At 34.2% G+C, this 15827-nt stretch overlaps 2 protein-coding genes and 1 long non-coding RNA gene across 10 annotated transcripts in view; 2 read left to right on the top strand and 1 right to left on the bottom strand.

Annotated features, from left to right (window-relative positions):
• The window catches only part of LOC100745294, an 81768-nt gene extending 73367 nt beyond the window's left edge, over positions 1-8401 (top strand). For both annotated transcript variants that reach the window (XM_012385274.3, XM_003489319.4), the window contains 2 exons: positions 856-1379; positions 3233-8401. In XM_012385274.3, the coding sequence (XP_012240697.1) occupies positions 856-1379; positions 3233-6155 (3447 nt within the window). In that variant the 3' untranslated portion in view covers positions 6156-8401. The remainder of the gene's footprint in view (positions 1-855; positions 1380-3232) is intronic.
• On the bottom strand, positions 1390-3026 carry LOC112212816. Its single transcript, XR_002946645.2, has 3 exons — positions 2385-3026; positions 1948-2147; positions 1390-1850 (listed from the first exon to the last, which is right to left on the bottom strand). It is a non-coding gene; the product is annotated as an uncharacterized LOC112212816 (long non-coding RNA).
• A 339-nt stretch (positions 8402-8740) lies between the features above and the next one.
• Positions 8741-15726, top strand: LOC100745096 (dynamin-like 120 kDa protein, mitochondrial). 7 transcript variants are annotated; one of them, XR_004461677.1, is made up of 18 exons: positions 8741-9321; positions 9614-9857; positions 9937-10072; positions 10163-10294; positions 10729-10773; positions 11654-11740; positions 11823-11980; positions 12050-12213; positions 12300-12564; positions 12643-12834; positions 12896-13080; positions 13281-13442; positions 13528-13715; positions 13794-14008; positions 14079-14336; positions 14385-14614; positions 14703-14907; positions 15110-15212. XR_004461677.1 is itself a non-coding variant. In XM_003489317.4 (18 exons), the coding sequence occupies exons 1-18, from the start codon at positions 9293-9295 to the stop codon at positions 15172-15174; spliced, it is 2910 nt and encodes a 969-aa protein (XP_003489365.1). In that variant the 5' UTR covers positions 8745-9292; the 3' UTR covers positions 15175-15726. The 7 variants fall into 7 exon arrangements, 6 of the variants coding, with proteins under 6 accessions (XP_003489365.1, XP_012240699.1, XP_012240700.1 ...); XM_003489317.4 differs by having other exon boundaries at positions 8745-9321; positions 10163-10273; positions 14414-14614; positions 15110-15726; XM_012385276.3 differs by having other exon boundaries at positions 8745-9321; positions 14414-14614; positions 15110-15726.
• Positions 15727-15827: the final 101 nt, after the last annotated feature.

The following is a 15827-nucleotide window of genomic DNA, read 5'->3' as shown; positions in this document are numbered from 1 at the left end:
GACAATGTCTCTCAGTATGCATGCAAAAGGTAGTTCTCTCATTCCTTCGACATTTCTTAGTGTGTATGGTAATTCCGAAACTTGTCCCTTCAGATATGATGTTTTTTAATGTCTTGGATATAAAAATGCAAGTAACCAATGCTGAGCATTATTACTAAATATCTCTAATCATTCTACAAATTTTTATCCTATCTTCAAATGCATTATATCTTTCCTAAAATTCATTTTTCTCTGCAAAATCTCTATTTTTTAATAGAAAAAGGTTCAGCTTGGCGTTAATAACACTACCTATTCATATTAACGTTATTTGCACAAGAATAAAATTTCCACATCCTCTATCCTCACTAACTACTTTCCTAACTAAACCAATTTTTGAAAGAAATTTTATCTATTAGTAGATTTAATTTTACTGATCAATGTGTTATCCTCTGATAGTATCTGGAGCATATTGCTGAAAATTATGTTCTAATTGCTGCAAAGTAGCCCATTTCCAAGTAGCCAATTCCAAAATAGTTGGTTAATCTTCAATCCTCTGTATCTCACTTTTAGGTCCTAATTTCTTCCAACAGCTTCACTTTTGATCAGTTAAACAGTAGATTCTTTGTACTGGCCTTCTTTGTAACCATAAATAATAGCTTCCTGATTATTCTCTGGATATTCAGATAGCCATTCTCTAGCTTTAGATATCTAATCAAGGCCAGCAAAATACTCTTAGTCTCACAGCGTTTTCAAATGGTCGACTCTGCAAGCAAGCATCTAGTAGAAAGCAGAAACTATCATAGGGTACCCAGATTCTCATACAAAGAGCATCCAGAATTCTTCCAAGCGATCATTCACCAATCTGCTCTATTGCAGCTATTGGGTGAAGAGATGTACAGCACCAGAGAGAGGGACTACCCAAAACGGGGTTGCAGAAACCTACGAAGCGAGCATTCCAGCAGATCAGCCAGCCCCGACATGTCCAGAGTTGACAATCTAGGCTACGAGGACAGTCTGGACGTTGCATTTGAGCACAACAACAAACTCAGGGACAAGATCCAGCAACGCATGAGAGAGTCTGAAAACCTGATAGCCAGCACGTTTGGTCAGAAAAACAGTAATGAGATTATACGCGGGGAACATCCGTCGAAGAACAACGAACATGACATGCTGAGGAACTCGTACTCCTCTCTGCAGGATCAGAGACACTTGTCTGGTACAAATTTGTCCAATGGAGGCTACAATGAGTCTTTGCATGTTAGAGGACTACAGGAGGAGCATGGTGCAAAGATGAACCTGGATTCTTCAGAACTCAAGAGCAAAATGAATTCTTCTCTGGGTGGCTTATTGGACAAGGCGTTATCCAATTTGCTGCACAGCAACGAAAAACATGATCACAAGTGAGTAATTTGCCAAGAACATGAAAGCTGCCAATAATTCTGGTTACCGTCAATTAATGAATTGTGAATATTCGTGCATTTATGAAAGATTGACAAATGCAAAAATACACAGAATGTATATAATAGGAGAATTTTGTTTACCTGAGTCCAAAAGACTCCATACAATAGGAATTCACTGATTTTTTGTTCCATTACGTGTCAGACGATTATTTTATATACAAAAATAAATGAAAAATTAAATTCTATGTTAACATTGACTGTTAATGGATGCAAGTAAATAGAATATTCGTTGAGTTTTTTAACCGCGTTCATCGGCGCTTACAGTAGCAATTATTGGCCTTTTCGTGTTTCGTTTTTCGAACCGATACTCGATAGGATTTTTACAACATATTTAAAGCAGTCTCACAATCGTTTTATAGAGAAAGGAGATTTCAGAACGATGTCGAGCAGCCAGTGAATCGTTCGTTATACCTACATACATACATCGAATGAAGTGTCTATCTTTTGCAGCAAAAATTGCAATTCATACAGTAGATCGAATATCAAAGCCAGTTTTTCATTTCCACACCTGTTGATTGCGCCTTTGAACGACCACGTTATAATTCCTTGTTTTTGTCCGACGAATCATCGATACGTCATTGCTGCCATTGTGGAATTCCCCTGAACGTCGATGAACATTATACCGAATCCTCCTTTTGTCGTCCAACAATAGCCTCCTTGTGCTTTTGCCACATTATACATTCAATCTCGAACGATTCCTTAAACGTCCTTAAGATCACGAATTTTTAAAGATATAAGAATTTTATTATAAACATATTATTAAACATATTTACAGATAACAAAATTTGCAATAGGTAGCTTCCACTTAATAAGCTCTAATTCGCCAACTCTAAAATTAAAAAGTTTTTAAGAATTCCTAAATATCTAAATTTTCTAAATTTCAAATTTTAGAATTGTTTAACTTTTAAACACCTAATTCTCTAAAATTTAAAGAATCCTACATACCAAAAGTTCCGCTAACACGAGCTACCAAATTTCATCGTTATACCGCTGACATCTTTGAAACCGTCAAGAGTCTCTAGCCAAGTGTCGAAACAGCATGATATCTGTAAATTACAAGACACCGGTGTCTCGTTGAATGGTTCCCTATTCGTTCCTGTTAAGTATTGATCTGAGCCTGTCACTCCACCCACCAACGGCGAGGTATCTCCACATAACAACGCTGGGAATATACGTTCTGATGTTCGTTATTTGGCCAAACAACGATTCAGAGTCGATGGAAACTCCGGCTGAAAGTGCATTTCTCTTGCTAGCCTGGCTTGGCCGTTCCCTGGTTCGGAATAGGAAACGTGCAAGGATAAATATGTTCCAGGTGGCTGTAAATCTATTGCCATATAATAGTCATGTTGATATATGGCTCGATTCTTGCGTGTAATAAATGAGACTGGATTTTGAGACAGGATTTATCCTATAAAAATTTTCATGTGTCAGTTTACTGGGTTTATGAACTAGTATGACACTCAGTTAAGATATTCAAATGGGAACCTTTAATAAAAATATTATCAAAATGAAACTTAATAGAAGAGTATTAATTACTGACGTTCAATCTGAACAAATATTTAGATTTGCTGTAAATTAATTTTGTCAAATTTATTTTCTAAATTATATAATAACAAATATGTAATATAGCATATTAAATTAGTAATATAGCCTTTATTAAATTAGGTATCAAATTTACTTACATTTATACACTTACTACAAAACCATTTCATCCGCAATCCTTATCATCCGAATTACGTATCATTGTAATTTCGCTTTTTCTAACCTAATATTCAAAATCATTCTGTGTACAGTGGATCTACGCCGATGAAGGTTCTAGCGGAGCTAGCGTGTGCCAGAGCCCCAACATCTACATCCGGGGACGTAGCATCTCAAGAATCTGTTCAATCTGCAAAAACTACTCCACTAAACAAAGATGCACCTCTGGAACCAAATCCCATAACCATGTCCAAAGATCTTCAGAAGAAGTCCAGAAACCCCATCAAGGAGCTCTTTGAAAGAAAGAAAGAGATGAATGAAAGAAAACAACAAGAAAAGTCAAAAACAGAAGCAGCTCTCAGAGAACTGAATGTTCACAGACAAAGGAAGACTAAAAAGACGAAGAAGCACCAGAACTTCCCTCTGATTCGACGTAATGAGCATGGCGGCTTGGCCGAAAGGAAGAAACGCCGTGATGGCTTTGAAAGAAAAGATGAGTTCGTGTCAGATAGAATTAAAGATGTCTATGAGTTCGACGAGGAGGAAAGTCAGATAGAGCCTAACTTGGGTAGTGTGATGTCTTACAGGAGTAGGCCAGGCTATGAAGTGAGCTGCTTGAAAACTAAAGAGGTGGACGTGGCTGGATTAATGTCTAAGGCCATTGGAGATACTCTAGAGAATGGAAAAACTGGCGATGCCCTAAGTACCAGACTCGAATCTATGATTGATAGGAAATTTAAGGAGTTAGAGAAGTTTGCCCCAAAGACGAAAGGCGCTCTGAAATCCTTCCAGAGTGAGGATCAACAGAGACAAATTACTGGACCCATGGATGAGTTCGTGGAAAGAAAACCAACGAAAACTAAAAGGCCTATGGAGCAATCTTTGAAGCATTCCAAACTGAAAAAGAGGAACAAAAATCCTAAAAAGAAGACTAGGAATGCTTGGTACGAGAATGACAGCTCTGATGAGTATAGAACTGCCGTGAAGACTGAGGATGTTGGTGTAGGTATTTCAAAGAGTCAAAGAACGTGTTCAAAAGGGAAGCAAAATATTTTCGCAGAGTTATACACCTCCTCGGAGAGTGAGTATGAAAATGGAGACGCGGACTACGAGTCCAGAAGGCAAAGGAGAGTAAAGAAGAGCAGCAAGAAGACAACAGAATTGGAAAACGTGGAACAGATTCAAAAATTAGTTAACAAATACTCCTCTGATAACGAAGATCACGTAGACGATTGGAGAAGCCAGGATTTAAAGAACGACACTCCCAAACATGATTGTGATAATAAAAAATCTGAATCGGAGATGTCCGATCATCCTCTGATTATTGATGAGAGAAAAGATCTGGATGAACCTAGGAATAGCGACGACGAAACTGAGAATCAGTATGAGAGAAATTTTGAAATGGATGACCTATATAGAGAAGACAGTTCTATTGTTGAATCAGACGTGGAAGACTCGGCTCCCGTAGAACCACCAAAGATCGCAGAAGAGTTCAGGGTAAAGAGCCCAAGTTTGCCAGGGGAGAAGACTGATGCCAAGACAGATTACACGCAGGAAAGTGAGCGCGAGCTGATCCCATTAGAGGAAGCTTTGGACCTTCTAGATCAAGCTGACAATGAGAACTCCCTAAGTGCAAGGTACGGTGAAGCAATCAGGCCTGCTAAGCCCGAGGAGCATATCAATCCAGTGATGACAACAGAACCTGAGAATGAAACATTCAATCCTATCGAGGATTCTGATCCTCTGCCAGCGGCAAAGTCTCCTACTCCTATAGAGGAACAAGAGGAGGAGCCTGACAACGATCTTTTAGCCTTACCAGAAAAGTTGTCAAGTAACGAAAAACCACAAAAGGAATCCGAGAATCTTCCACTGCATGTGTTCCTGAGCAGAAAGGTGCAGGAGTCGAAGAAAAAGAAGGAGCAACAGTTGAAGAAGATGCAAGAAGAACAAGAAAGGATACTAATGGACTTCCAGCCCACCAGGAGACAGAGGAAATGCGCTATCGGAAAACAAGGATTATTAGCAGAGATCAGTAGCTCTGATGAAGAAATAAGTCCAAAGGATAGGAAAATGAGTGATAAGTCAGATCATGATAAGCCAAGGAAACAAAAGAGGGAGTCAAAGGAGAAGAGGAAAGAGAGGTATATAGAGAAGAAGCATGAACAAATGATAGCCAAAGAACAAAAAGCCATAGAGGAGGAGATCCTGAGAGAGGTTGGAAAGAAGAAGGAGTCCCTTGCACAGAATATTACAGATGCAAAAAATACTGTAGACATGAATGGTACAAAGAAAGCAGAGAACACTGAGTTAACAGAAAACAAAATGCCTCAAGAAGCAGCACAGAAAAAGAAACATCAAACTAAGGAGAAACAAAAAAAGCAGGCCAAGACAGATGAAGATATGTTTGCCAAGAATAATCATGAAGGACTTAGTGATTTAGAGAATAATTGCAACAAGTCCACGTTGATGGAAACCAATCATGAAATTGGAAATAATCAAGAGTCTCTTGTGAAACAGAAGAAATATTCCAAGTCTCCAACAAAGCCAAAAAAGGCCTCAAAATCAGACCAGAAAATCACAGCAGGTAGAAAGAATAAAAACTCTAACACTGATAGGAAGAATAGAGCAGATTCAAAGGGATCAAAAGACAAAGAACGTAGATCCTCGAGTGGTAAGCGAGATTCTGATGATGAGGAATTAAAGACAACCAAATCCTGGAATAAAGTCGAAGAAGGAGTTGGAGTAGCCATTGGTCGACGAAAAAGGGCAGCTGCTAATCAACTGTACTATTGGTCCAGTTCTAGTGATGAAGAAGAGATGCTGGAAGTGGTTCCCGCAGTTGAAGAGGAAGAAGATGATCGTCAAGAGCAACATGGTTGGATCGTCGGTGACTCGCATAAGAGGATGATTACCATGCTTGCTATGGAAAAACAGTTAAAGGAGAAACGAAGGAGGAGTGAGGATGAATTTGAGCCTGGCAGGACGAAGAGTAAAAAACACAGAAACAGCACCTCTTGATACGTGTTTCATGACTAGGTTCATAACTAGGATGAATTACAAGAGCAACAGTTTTTGACTGACTAGAAACAGGATGAGGAATACAGAGTTCCTTTTTTCAGAGCCAGCCAGTGTAGTTGGATATCTCACAGAATCTAGGTGATCAGCATGTGTTTTATAATCAGGTTCACATATACAGTTATAAGAAGCTTCTGAGGAGTATGGTGACATTTGTAACATGTGGAAATGAAGAAGTACACTGAGGAGAGAGAGAAAGGCAGACGAAGAGGCAACTTTTGATACGCATTTCATCACTATTTTTCCCAAATGACTCTGAAGAGAGTACATCATTGTTTTTCTAAAGGACTTAGAAGTGGATTCAGAAGAACTGGATTTTCTTAATAACGCATTGCAGAATGACAGTCGAGATGATTAGAAGAAAGACTTTTCTAACCAGAAGTAGCGTAATCGGATCTTTTGATACTAGTCTTAGGCTCGCGAGTGAATGAGACAGAATAGGTTTTCATTAAGGTAGCTAAAGGAACGTTAGATAGTAATGTAAATCTGAGTCAGCAAATTTCTGTCTTTTGTTGAGAAAACAACAACGAAGAGACAGTTTGTAATCGGTTTATGAAGAATGTAGAAATGTATCTTGAGCGAGAGTTTTAGAATTGAAACAATTAGGGGAGAGACTATATCTTATAACCTAGAAGAGTCAGAACTATAATTGTTCATATTTCCTCCTTATTTTTTTTCAAGTATACGAGATAACGCGAAGATTTAGTTTCTTTATTTTTTCTTTCCTCTTTCTTTTATTTTCTTATAGTTGATGCTCTTTATAGTTTGTAGAACGTAGTACTGCAAACGTTCAATAATCGACGCTTATTTGTTCCATCGAGTACGGTGGATATAATGTGACCTACTGCCAGAAGAAATTCCGATTTCTTTCGGTCATATATATTGTTATATAGTAACGTGAATCGAAATGACGAGTGTGTGTCAAGTTTTTTGAAACAATGGAAAATAGGTCACGTGTTGTAATCAAGGTGTGTAAGAAGAAAAAAGCAAAATGGCAACCTGTACATAGCTTGGCATTAATAATAATAACAATGATAATAGTAATAATAATAATAACACTAATAATAACACTAATAATAATAATAGTAATAATTAAAAAAGGCTAGCTCGTATTATGTTAAAAATATAATAATTCCATGCCCTTATAAATATTATAAATATAATCTAATTTAGACTGAATGTGAGTAAATAGCGAACATTAAAAGAAATTGAAAAAAATAATTAAGAGCACCTTTAGACAATACTAGGGACATTTGTAATGTTTTAGTTAAAGTAGCAGATATTTAGGTGATGAGAAACGAATTAAAAGGGAGATTAAGATTAATCAGGCGAAAAAAAAATATTAGAAGGAAGAAAAATGTCATACATTGATTTAATTTATTAAAAAGGACGATGTAAACTGGGGTCCAATCGAGTAGCGTGCTTTTGCCGGCTTCTTGTGATTCGTACATATCGCGGTAGTCGAAAAAGGGAAGGTGGATAAAGAAGAAATCTGTAATGTCGGCTGTTTTTTGTCGCCCGGCATGTTTTTCCAGAATTGCCCGAATAGAAATCCATTTTCGAAGGAGCTTTAGCGCAGTTTAGTCGTTTAATATGTGAAATCTTTGTTCTTTTTTCTCATTCGAATGCGTTCGAATATTACACCCCCCCCCCCTCTAGATCTCATATCGCGGCATCAACGATGATCGAATGATGATCGTTACGTATTTAAGAGTAAAAGCTTATAAATGATAAAGGAACGGTAGAAAAAGAACTTTCCTTTCATACGCCTAGTTGATGCACATAATTCTAAGTACGTAGAATTTCATATGAATATATATATATATACATATATATATTCGGGACAAAAGATTATATATATATAAATATGAACATATAAAAATATGAGAAGATAATTGAATGTATAACAGAAATGATTAAAACAAAAAGCAGAAAAAAATAATGACATAGACTTTAATGTAAATGTACTGCCATAATCATATTATTATACGAGAGCCTATGCGAATAGATATATTATTATTATTCCTATAAAGACGAACAACCGGAGAAACAACAGCGACATGATGGCTAGCACAAAACAAAACTAGACAACAATCCAATTGTAAATAGAGCATATTTTCAATGTGTCTGGAAAAGTATGTTTTGTAATATAAGGATTGCAAAGGAAAAATAAAATTATTAAAGAATCATTTCTGCGTTACTGCATATTGTGGAAAAGTGAAGAACCTCTGTTATTATATAAAAGTAACGCTTCCTTTATGGGAGCAGAAAATATAATGTGTCCATTGTACCTTGCATGTACAGAATACCTAAAAATTTACGAGAAATCGAAAAAAGGTGATAAATGAAAAATTAGTAGAATTTTTTTATCAATATATCTTCAATGCTAACAGAGTACTCAGTGTGTAAATTAATTACTCCTTTAAAAAATGTATCGCAAAAAATTTCAATTTAAATTTGTTTTTCGTAAAATAACGAAAAACTCGAAGCCTGAAAATTAACAATTTTATAACATTTGTAAAATGCTCTGAAAGTTTTATTCGATTGGTCGATTTTGAATTCTAAATTTATATCTGTGAAGAACGCGGGCTGAAGTCAAATACATTCACGACTGTGCATATAGAGATAACAAATCGTCATCCTAACTAAATGAGACAATTTATTTAATAAATAATTACAAAATTGATTTCTGATGTTTATCATAAACTTAATTTGAAATTGCTACGATTGTAATACTAACCTAACCTAAATCTAGACTTACTCCTTTATGATTTTTTATCGCTCCAATTATCTGATTGGTGGAATTTTAGAACTGAATCCACGCTATTTGTAAAGGGAAAAGGATCCACATATTTCCACGCATGTGCTTTGCCAAAACAGTGTGTCCTCTTTGTAATGTCTGCATGCGTTAGAATAGGTTGAAGTACTAAAGCATGAATTATTAACAGAACCGTCTCGTTTCACTGAATTTTAGAAGAATTTTTACACCATTAATTTGATATATGACGTATATATATCCCCAAAAAGTATATTTTAGTAATTGTTTTTCCTAGCTCACTGTTCAAAGGATATCTTGCAAAATGAAACAAATTCTTTGTGGTAAAATAGGGTAAGAACATTAAACACAAAAAAAACTTCATTTCATAAACATTATACTTTCGTTATTTACATTCGTTATTTAAGCTCCAAGTATTATAACTTTTAGGTTATAGTTCAAGAACTAGTCAATTTTATAAATCTGTCAGAATTTCTTTTCATTTCTTAATCTTGTTGTTTAATGAGGCGTTTTCTCCTAATTCTTGGCTTAATATTTCTTTACTCCTGTATTGTCTGAGATACAGATAATGAAAATGTACTAGTTGTATGTTCTTAACTAGAACATTAAATGTTTCTTCTTGCAGAGATAGGATTGTGCTAATTTCAAAGACATCACGATATCCTTTACCTCTATTTAGTGCAAGACATTTAATATCTGGCAAGATGAACAAGGTTTATCAGCCATTACTAGCATCACCACATATACGCTACTTTGGAAACCCTAATCGGACATATGCAGTTTTTATTGGAAGAGTATTAAGAGGAGCATTAAAAGTTCGGTATCTTCTATTGGGTGGTGCAGTTGGTAGTGGAATGACTTTACAGAAGGTACTTAACAACATTAACATAAAAATACTTCAATAATTTCATGCATGATCTATATCCATAAAAATATTTTCTGTTAAAGAAATATGAACAATGGAAAGAAATTATACCAGATATGAGTTGGTTGAATGATGTATTTCCTAATGAAGAAAAGTGGAAAGATTTACGTGAATCAGTTATGACGGTTAAAAATATTTTCACAGATAAGATTGAAATTGGTAAGTATCAAATTGTAGAAAAATATTTAAATATATGAAAACGTGAGGCAAAAGAAATTAGAGGCATAAAAAATGGACAAACATAAACAGATCCACGTATAAAGCAGCTTGGCGAAGCTAAATATAAAGAGTACAAAGAGTGGTTCAATCAAAGACTGGATGATGCTATCAAGGCAGCTGAAGTTGATCAAATCCAACCAGGTGTGGATATTTCCTTTAATCGTGAGTTAAATGCAGGTCCTTGTTCGTCCTTGCAAAATGCCTAAATTTTTGAAGCCAGAAGCTTTTTCCCATCACCCATTAATTTTTTAATTTGCCTGACGTTTTCTTATTCTACTAATTTTCAGGGATAATTACCTATTTTAATATAATAGCTAATATTTGTTTTTCCACTGCTATTCTACTTCCCATTAATTTAAATGAAATTGCTTAAGTATCCCAGAAATATGAATGACAATTAAAAATACTCCAACTCGTTATTCAAAAGCATGCAAATAATATATAAAATCATATTTTATTTATGACTTTGTAAATGAATTAAATTTAATACAATTTATTTCCTCATATTTTCATTTTCCACCATTGCTTGTCAAAATCATGCCTATTATGTGTATATATCCAGTTAGAAATGTATCATTCTGGTCTGTTCTGTTCAGGTATATTTGACGCAATCTCAACAATAGTATCCCAACTTTATTCAGGTGTGTAAAATGTTCAGGATTATCAATATCTTATTGTCTGTCCATTCAGCATTTTTTTTCTTTTTTTTTATCAGTCATCTTCAGGCAATTCTAACATACAGTAGAACTTCATTCATTAAAAGATATGGGCAAATAACAATTTAGTGTTTTTTACATACTTACCTTAATTAACATTTGTTAAACTTTGAAACATACATAGAAGCCTAGAAGCAATATAATGCTTATATAAGTAACATAACATTTAATGCAATAGTAATACAAGTAATATAGTACTACAGTATTATATATTAGAATATGACTTCACAAACTTTTTTCTATATACATCTTATTTCATACATTTTATACACTTATTATATATCATACATTTATTCACTCCTTTGCTTAAACATCAAGATTTCTTTATTATCTTAAGATTTCTTTATTTTTATTTAAACCCTCGCAAATTTTAATATTATATTATAAAATTTCCTTTAAACAAATGAAGCTCTATTGTAACAATCCTGATGCATTAAGCTAAAATGTAGATCTTTCCTGAAATGAATAAAAATATAGTGGTAAATACTGAATGGGACAGACCTTTTTTTTTGTTTTCAATTTCTGTTTTTTGCTTGTGTTTTTGAATTAGATTGTTGAATTAGAATTAGAATTATTTTTCCATTAATAATTCATACATCAAACAGAAAATACTATTAATCAATGATTTATTGGTTTTATTTAATACATATTTCATATTTCATTTGGAATCACTTTGTCACAATTCTTAATTTTTAATAACTAATTTTTATACGAGTAAAGTGCTACTGTTGCTTTATCATAAACAGACTTAATCATCACTCAATACTTAAACATCAAATCAATACTTAAACATTTTTTTATACAGAAGCGAAGCAGCACGTGGTGAACAATACTGTCGCATTTGCTCGCCCATTAGCTAACGACAATATCGAAGAGGAACGTAAGAAAGCTCGTATGTACATGTTAGTGTATTAAAATTCATTTCTCCATCATTCTAGAAGCCTATAATTACATATTCGCCATTTCGTCCACAGAAAAGTCACAAGAGCGGTTGAACGCTATGCAAGAAGAAGTAATGCAAATACAATTAAGGTATCAACGTGAACTTGAACGATTAGAGAGAGAAAACAAAGAGCTTCGAAAGCAGATGCTACTACGTGGAAGTCAAAAAATGAGTAACAAAAAAATAAAAGTAATTATATTGCAGCTATAGAATTTTGATGTCTAAAATTGTATGTCAATGTTAAATAATTTCTTCCAGAAATCTTTGATCGACATGTACAGCGACGTTTTAGATGAACTTAATGATTATGATAGCACTTATTCTACTGCTGATCATTTACCAAGAGTGGTAGTAGTTGGTGATCAAAGTTCTGGCAAAACATCTGTATTAGAAATGATCGCTCAAGCAAGAATATTTCCTAGGTAATAAAAGTTATATAAAAAAATTTAAATTATTCACTAAAACTTATCCCTTTTCTTAACTCTGCAATTTTTATTTTTTGATTTAGAGGTGGTGGCGAAATGATGACAAGAGCTCCAGTGAAAGTTACTTTAAGTGAAGGTCCTTATCATATAGCTCAATTCAAAGATAGTTCAAGAGAATTCGATTTGACGAAAGAGTCAGAATTAGCTGAGCTAAGACGCGAAGTAGAATTACGTATGAAAAACAGTGTTAAAAATGGCAAGACAGTTAGTCCAGATGTGATTTCGATGACTGTGAAAGGTCCAGGCCTTCAGCGTATGGTTCTCGTCGATTTGCCTGGTATAATCAGCGTAAGTGATAATTTGTATCAAAGATAATTGCCACACTATTCTCTAAGAAGCGTAAAATTTGTGAAATTGTTGCAACAGACAGTTACAATTGACATGGCGGAAGACACGCGAGATGCTATTCGACAAATGACTCAACAATATATGAGTAACCCTAATGCGATCATTCTATGTATCCAAGATGGTTCCGTGGATGCAGAAAGGAGCAATGTGACGGATCTCGTTTCTCAAATGGACCCTTCCGGCAAACGAACCATTTTTGTTTTAACTAAGGTATAATATTGCTTACGAGACTTATAAGTCAGTATAATTATTAATATTTTGGCATCGGTAGGTAGATTTAGCAGAAGAGAACTTGGCCAATCCAGAACGTGTTCGTAAAATATTGTCTGGCAAACTATTCCCCATGAAAGCATTGGGCTACTTTGCTGTTGTCACTGGTAGAGGTAGACAGGATGATAGCATACAAACGATCAAAGATTATGAAGAAAAATTCTTTAGAAATTCGAAGCTCTTTAAGTACGTATTATATTGGATTTATTGACGAATAATTATGATAATATTACTACACTAGGCAATAATTATTTCTATGGTCTATTGTATCAAATGCTGTATTACTGCATTATATTGCAACAACAGAAATTGATTAGTTGAAGTTACTTCGTGAGTAACTTTCAAGGCTATATATACATATATATATTTTTCATGGTTTTTACTAGGGATGGCTTAGTAATGTCAGGTCAAGTTACAACAAGAAATTTGAGTCTCGCGGTTGCAGAATGTTTTTGGAAGATGGTTCGTGAGACTGTAGAACAACAAGCAGATGCATTTAAGGCCACTAGATTTAATCTTGAAACAGAATGGAAAAATAATTTCCCAAGGTATAAACTTTCATATTTTATCGAGTTTACCATTTATAAAAAAATTAAATTACTTAGCATTGAAAGAAATGATATATTTTTATAGATTAAGGGAATTAGATAGAGATGAACTTTTCGAGAGAGCAAGAGGGGAGATTCTGGACGAAATTATAAATCTGTCTCAAGTTTCACCTAGACACTGGGAAGAGGTGTTAATGGTTAGAATCTGGGACAAAGTTAGCATGCACGTGTTCGAGAACATTTATTTACCCGCGGCTCAAAGCGGAAGTCCAAGTATATTTCACAACACCATTATGGAATTCTCTTTCATGAGCAATTAATCTAATCTTTTTTCTTTTTTTCCGAATACAGGCACATTTAATACCACTGTCGACATAAAACTTCGTCAGTGGGCTGAACAGCAATTACCATCTCGAAGCGTCGAAAGCGGTTGGGAATGCTTGCAACAGGAATTTCAACATTTCATGAATCAGGCAAAACTTAGTCCAGATCACGATGATATATTTGACAATCTAAAAAATGCAGTAGTTAACGAAGCTATGAGGCGACATTACTGGGAAGAAAAAGTAAATTTTTTAACTTTTATTTTTTAATCCTTTTTATTTGAAATGATACGTAATGAAAAATTCTCTTTAGGCATCTGAAATGCTGCGAGTTATTCAACTGAACACTTTGGAGGATAGAAGTGTGAATGATAAACGTGATTGGGATCAGGCAGTTCGTTTTCTAGAAACCTCAGTTAAAGAGAAATTGCAAGCTACGGAACAAATTTTAAGAGACATGCTGGGTCCAGGTCGCAAGGAACGATGGCTGTATTGGCAGAGTCAGAGTGATGACCAACAGAAACGTTCAGCTGTGAAGAACGAATTAGATAAAATTCTTTATGCGGACAAAGTAAGAAGACATAATCACTTTATAATCTAAATAATAATAATCTAAAAGAATTATTTTTATCTTCTTTTTGTTCACAGAAACATACTCCTACACTTACTCAGGATGAACTTACGACAATTAGGAAGAACGTGCAGCGAAATGGTTTGGAAATCGACAATGAATTCATTCGAGAAACGTGGCATCCAGTATATAGGAGATTTTTCTTGCAACAAAGCTTGGCTAGGGCGTATGATTGCAAGAAAGGATATTATCTCTATCACACTGGACATGAAAATGAAGTAAGTGCATATAGTAATAAAAAAATTGCTTAGTATTTTTGATATTTTATCTTTCATTGGAAATTTCAATCTTTAATATTTCTCATAGATGGAGTGCAATGATGTTGTTTTGTTTTGGAGGATTCAGCAAATGCTGAAGGTTACTGCCAATGCACTTCGACAACAAATTATGAATCGAGAAGCTCGTAGGTTAGATAAAGAAATAAAAGAAGTATTAGAAGATTACAGTCAAGATAATGAAATGAAACAGAAACTGCTGACTGGTAGACGGGTCACTTTAGCCGAAGAATTAAGTATGTTCTTTTATTATCATGCATCTTAATCAAATTTAAGTAAATTTCTTTGATTAAGTACAAAATTTATTCATTATGTTTCTATTAAAAAAATATGTCGTGATATACATTTCAATAGATAATTTCAGAAAATAGTCTACCTTAAACATATACATCAATTTGACTATGATTTCTATGTTTTTGTACTTTTATCTCGTTTCAGAACGTGTTAGGCAAATTCAAGAGAAACTCGAGGAATTTATTCAAGCATTAAACAAAGAGAAATGAATAACATAGACTGAGAGTTTAGAAGCCTGAAACCTATGGTATGTGATAAGTGATGATAAGCCCTGGTGGCTTGTTGTTAGGTATATACTAATTTATTTTCTTCGCTAATCGAACAATAATACAGATATATTATTAATCAAGTCTTATGATGAGTGGAAACTATTCATTTAACTAGTAAGATTTGATATGTAAAATTATCCTTCAGACTTTAGCATTAAAATTATGGCCGATTTTACGCGACTATGGTATTTTTACATTTTTATTTTATATTTAACAAATTTTGTTAACAGATTTAATATTGTTCGGACACAAATGCGAAATATTGTCAATAGTTAGTATTGATTAATACCAAAGCGAACAACTCGAGAAAAATTTCGGAAATAACGCTTCAGAATAATTGAATACATGAAATGTAGATATTCTTAATGTAACTAGAAAAAATAATTCTCATAACATTTTGTATATACGTCTCATCTGTGCATACAGAACGAATAGAAAGGAATATACGTTTTGTATGGGTAGGAAAAGCGGAATAAAGAAATAGAAACTGAATTCTTCATGTCTATAAACATTTCTTTTCAATCATAAAAGTGCATGTGTAAGTGACAATATATTATAATTTTTTAATTTTTTTAAGATATATTTCGCTTAAA

This window comes from Bombus impatiens, unplaced genomic scaffold (assembly GCF_000188095.3).
Source record: "Bombus impatiens unplaced genomic scaffold, BIMP_2.2 scf_0320, whole genome shotgun sequence".
NCBI lineage: Eukaryota > Metazoa > Arthropoda > Insecta > Hymenoptera > Apidae > Bombus > Bombus impatiens.
This window is presented reverse-complemented; position numbering and strand designations above follow the sequence as displayed.

Excerpts from the sequence above, each read along its gene's own strand:
- LOC100745096 (XM_012385276.3), top strand. The coding sequence starts at position 9,293 with ATGAAACAAATTCTTTGTGGTAAAATAGG. Across the intron at positions 9,858-9,936 it reads GTGGAATGACTTTACAGAAG|AAATATGAACAATGGAAAGA; the intron begins GTACTTAACAAC and ends TTTCTGTTAAAG. Across the intron at positions 11,981-12,049 it reads TGAGTAACAAAAAAATAAAA|AAATCTTTGATCGACATGTA; the intron begins GTAATTATATTG and ends AATTTCTTCCAG.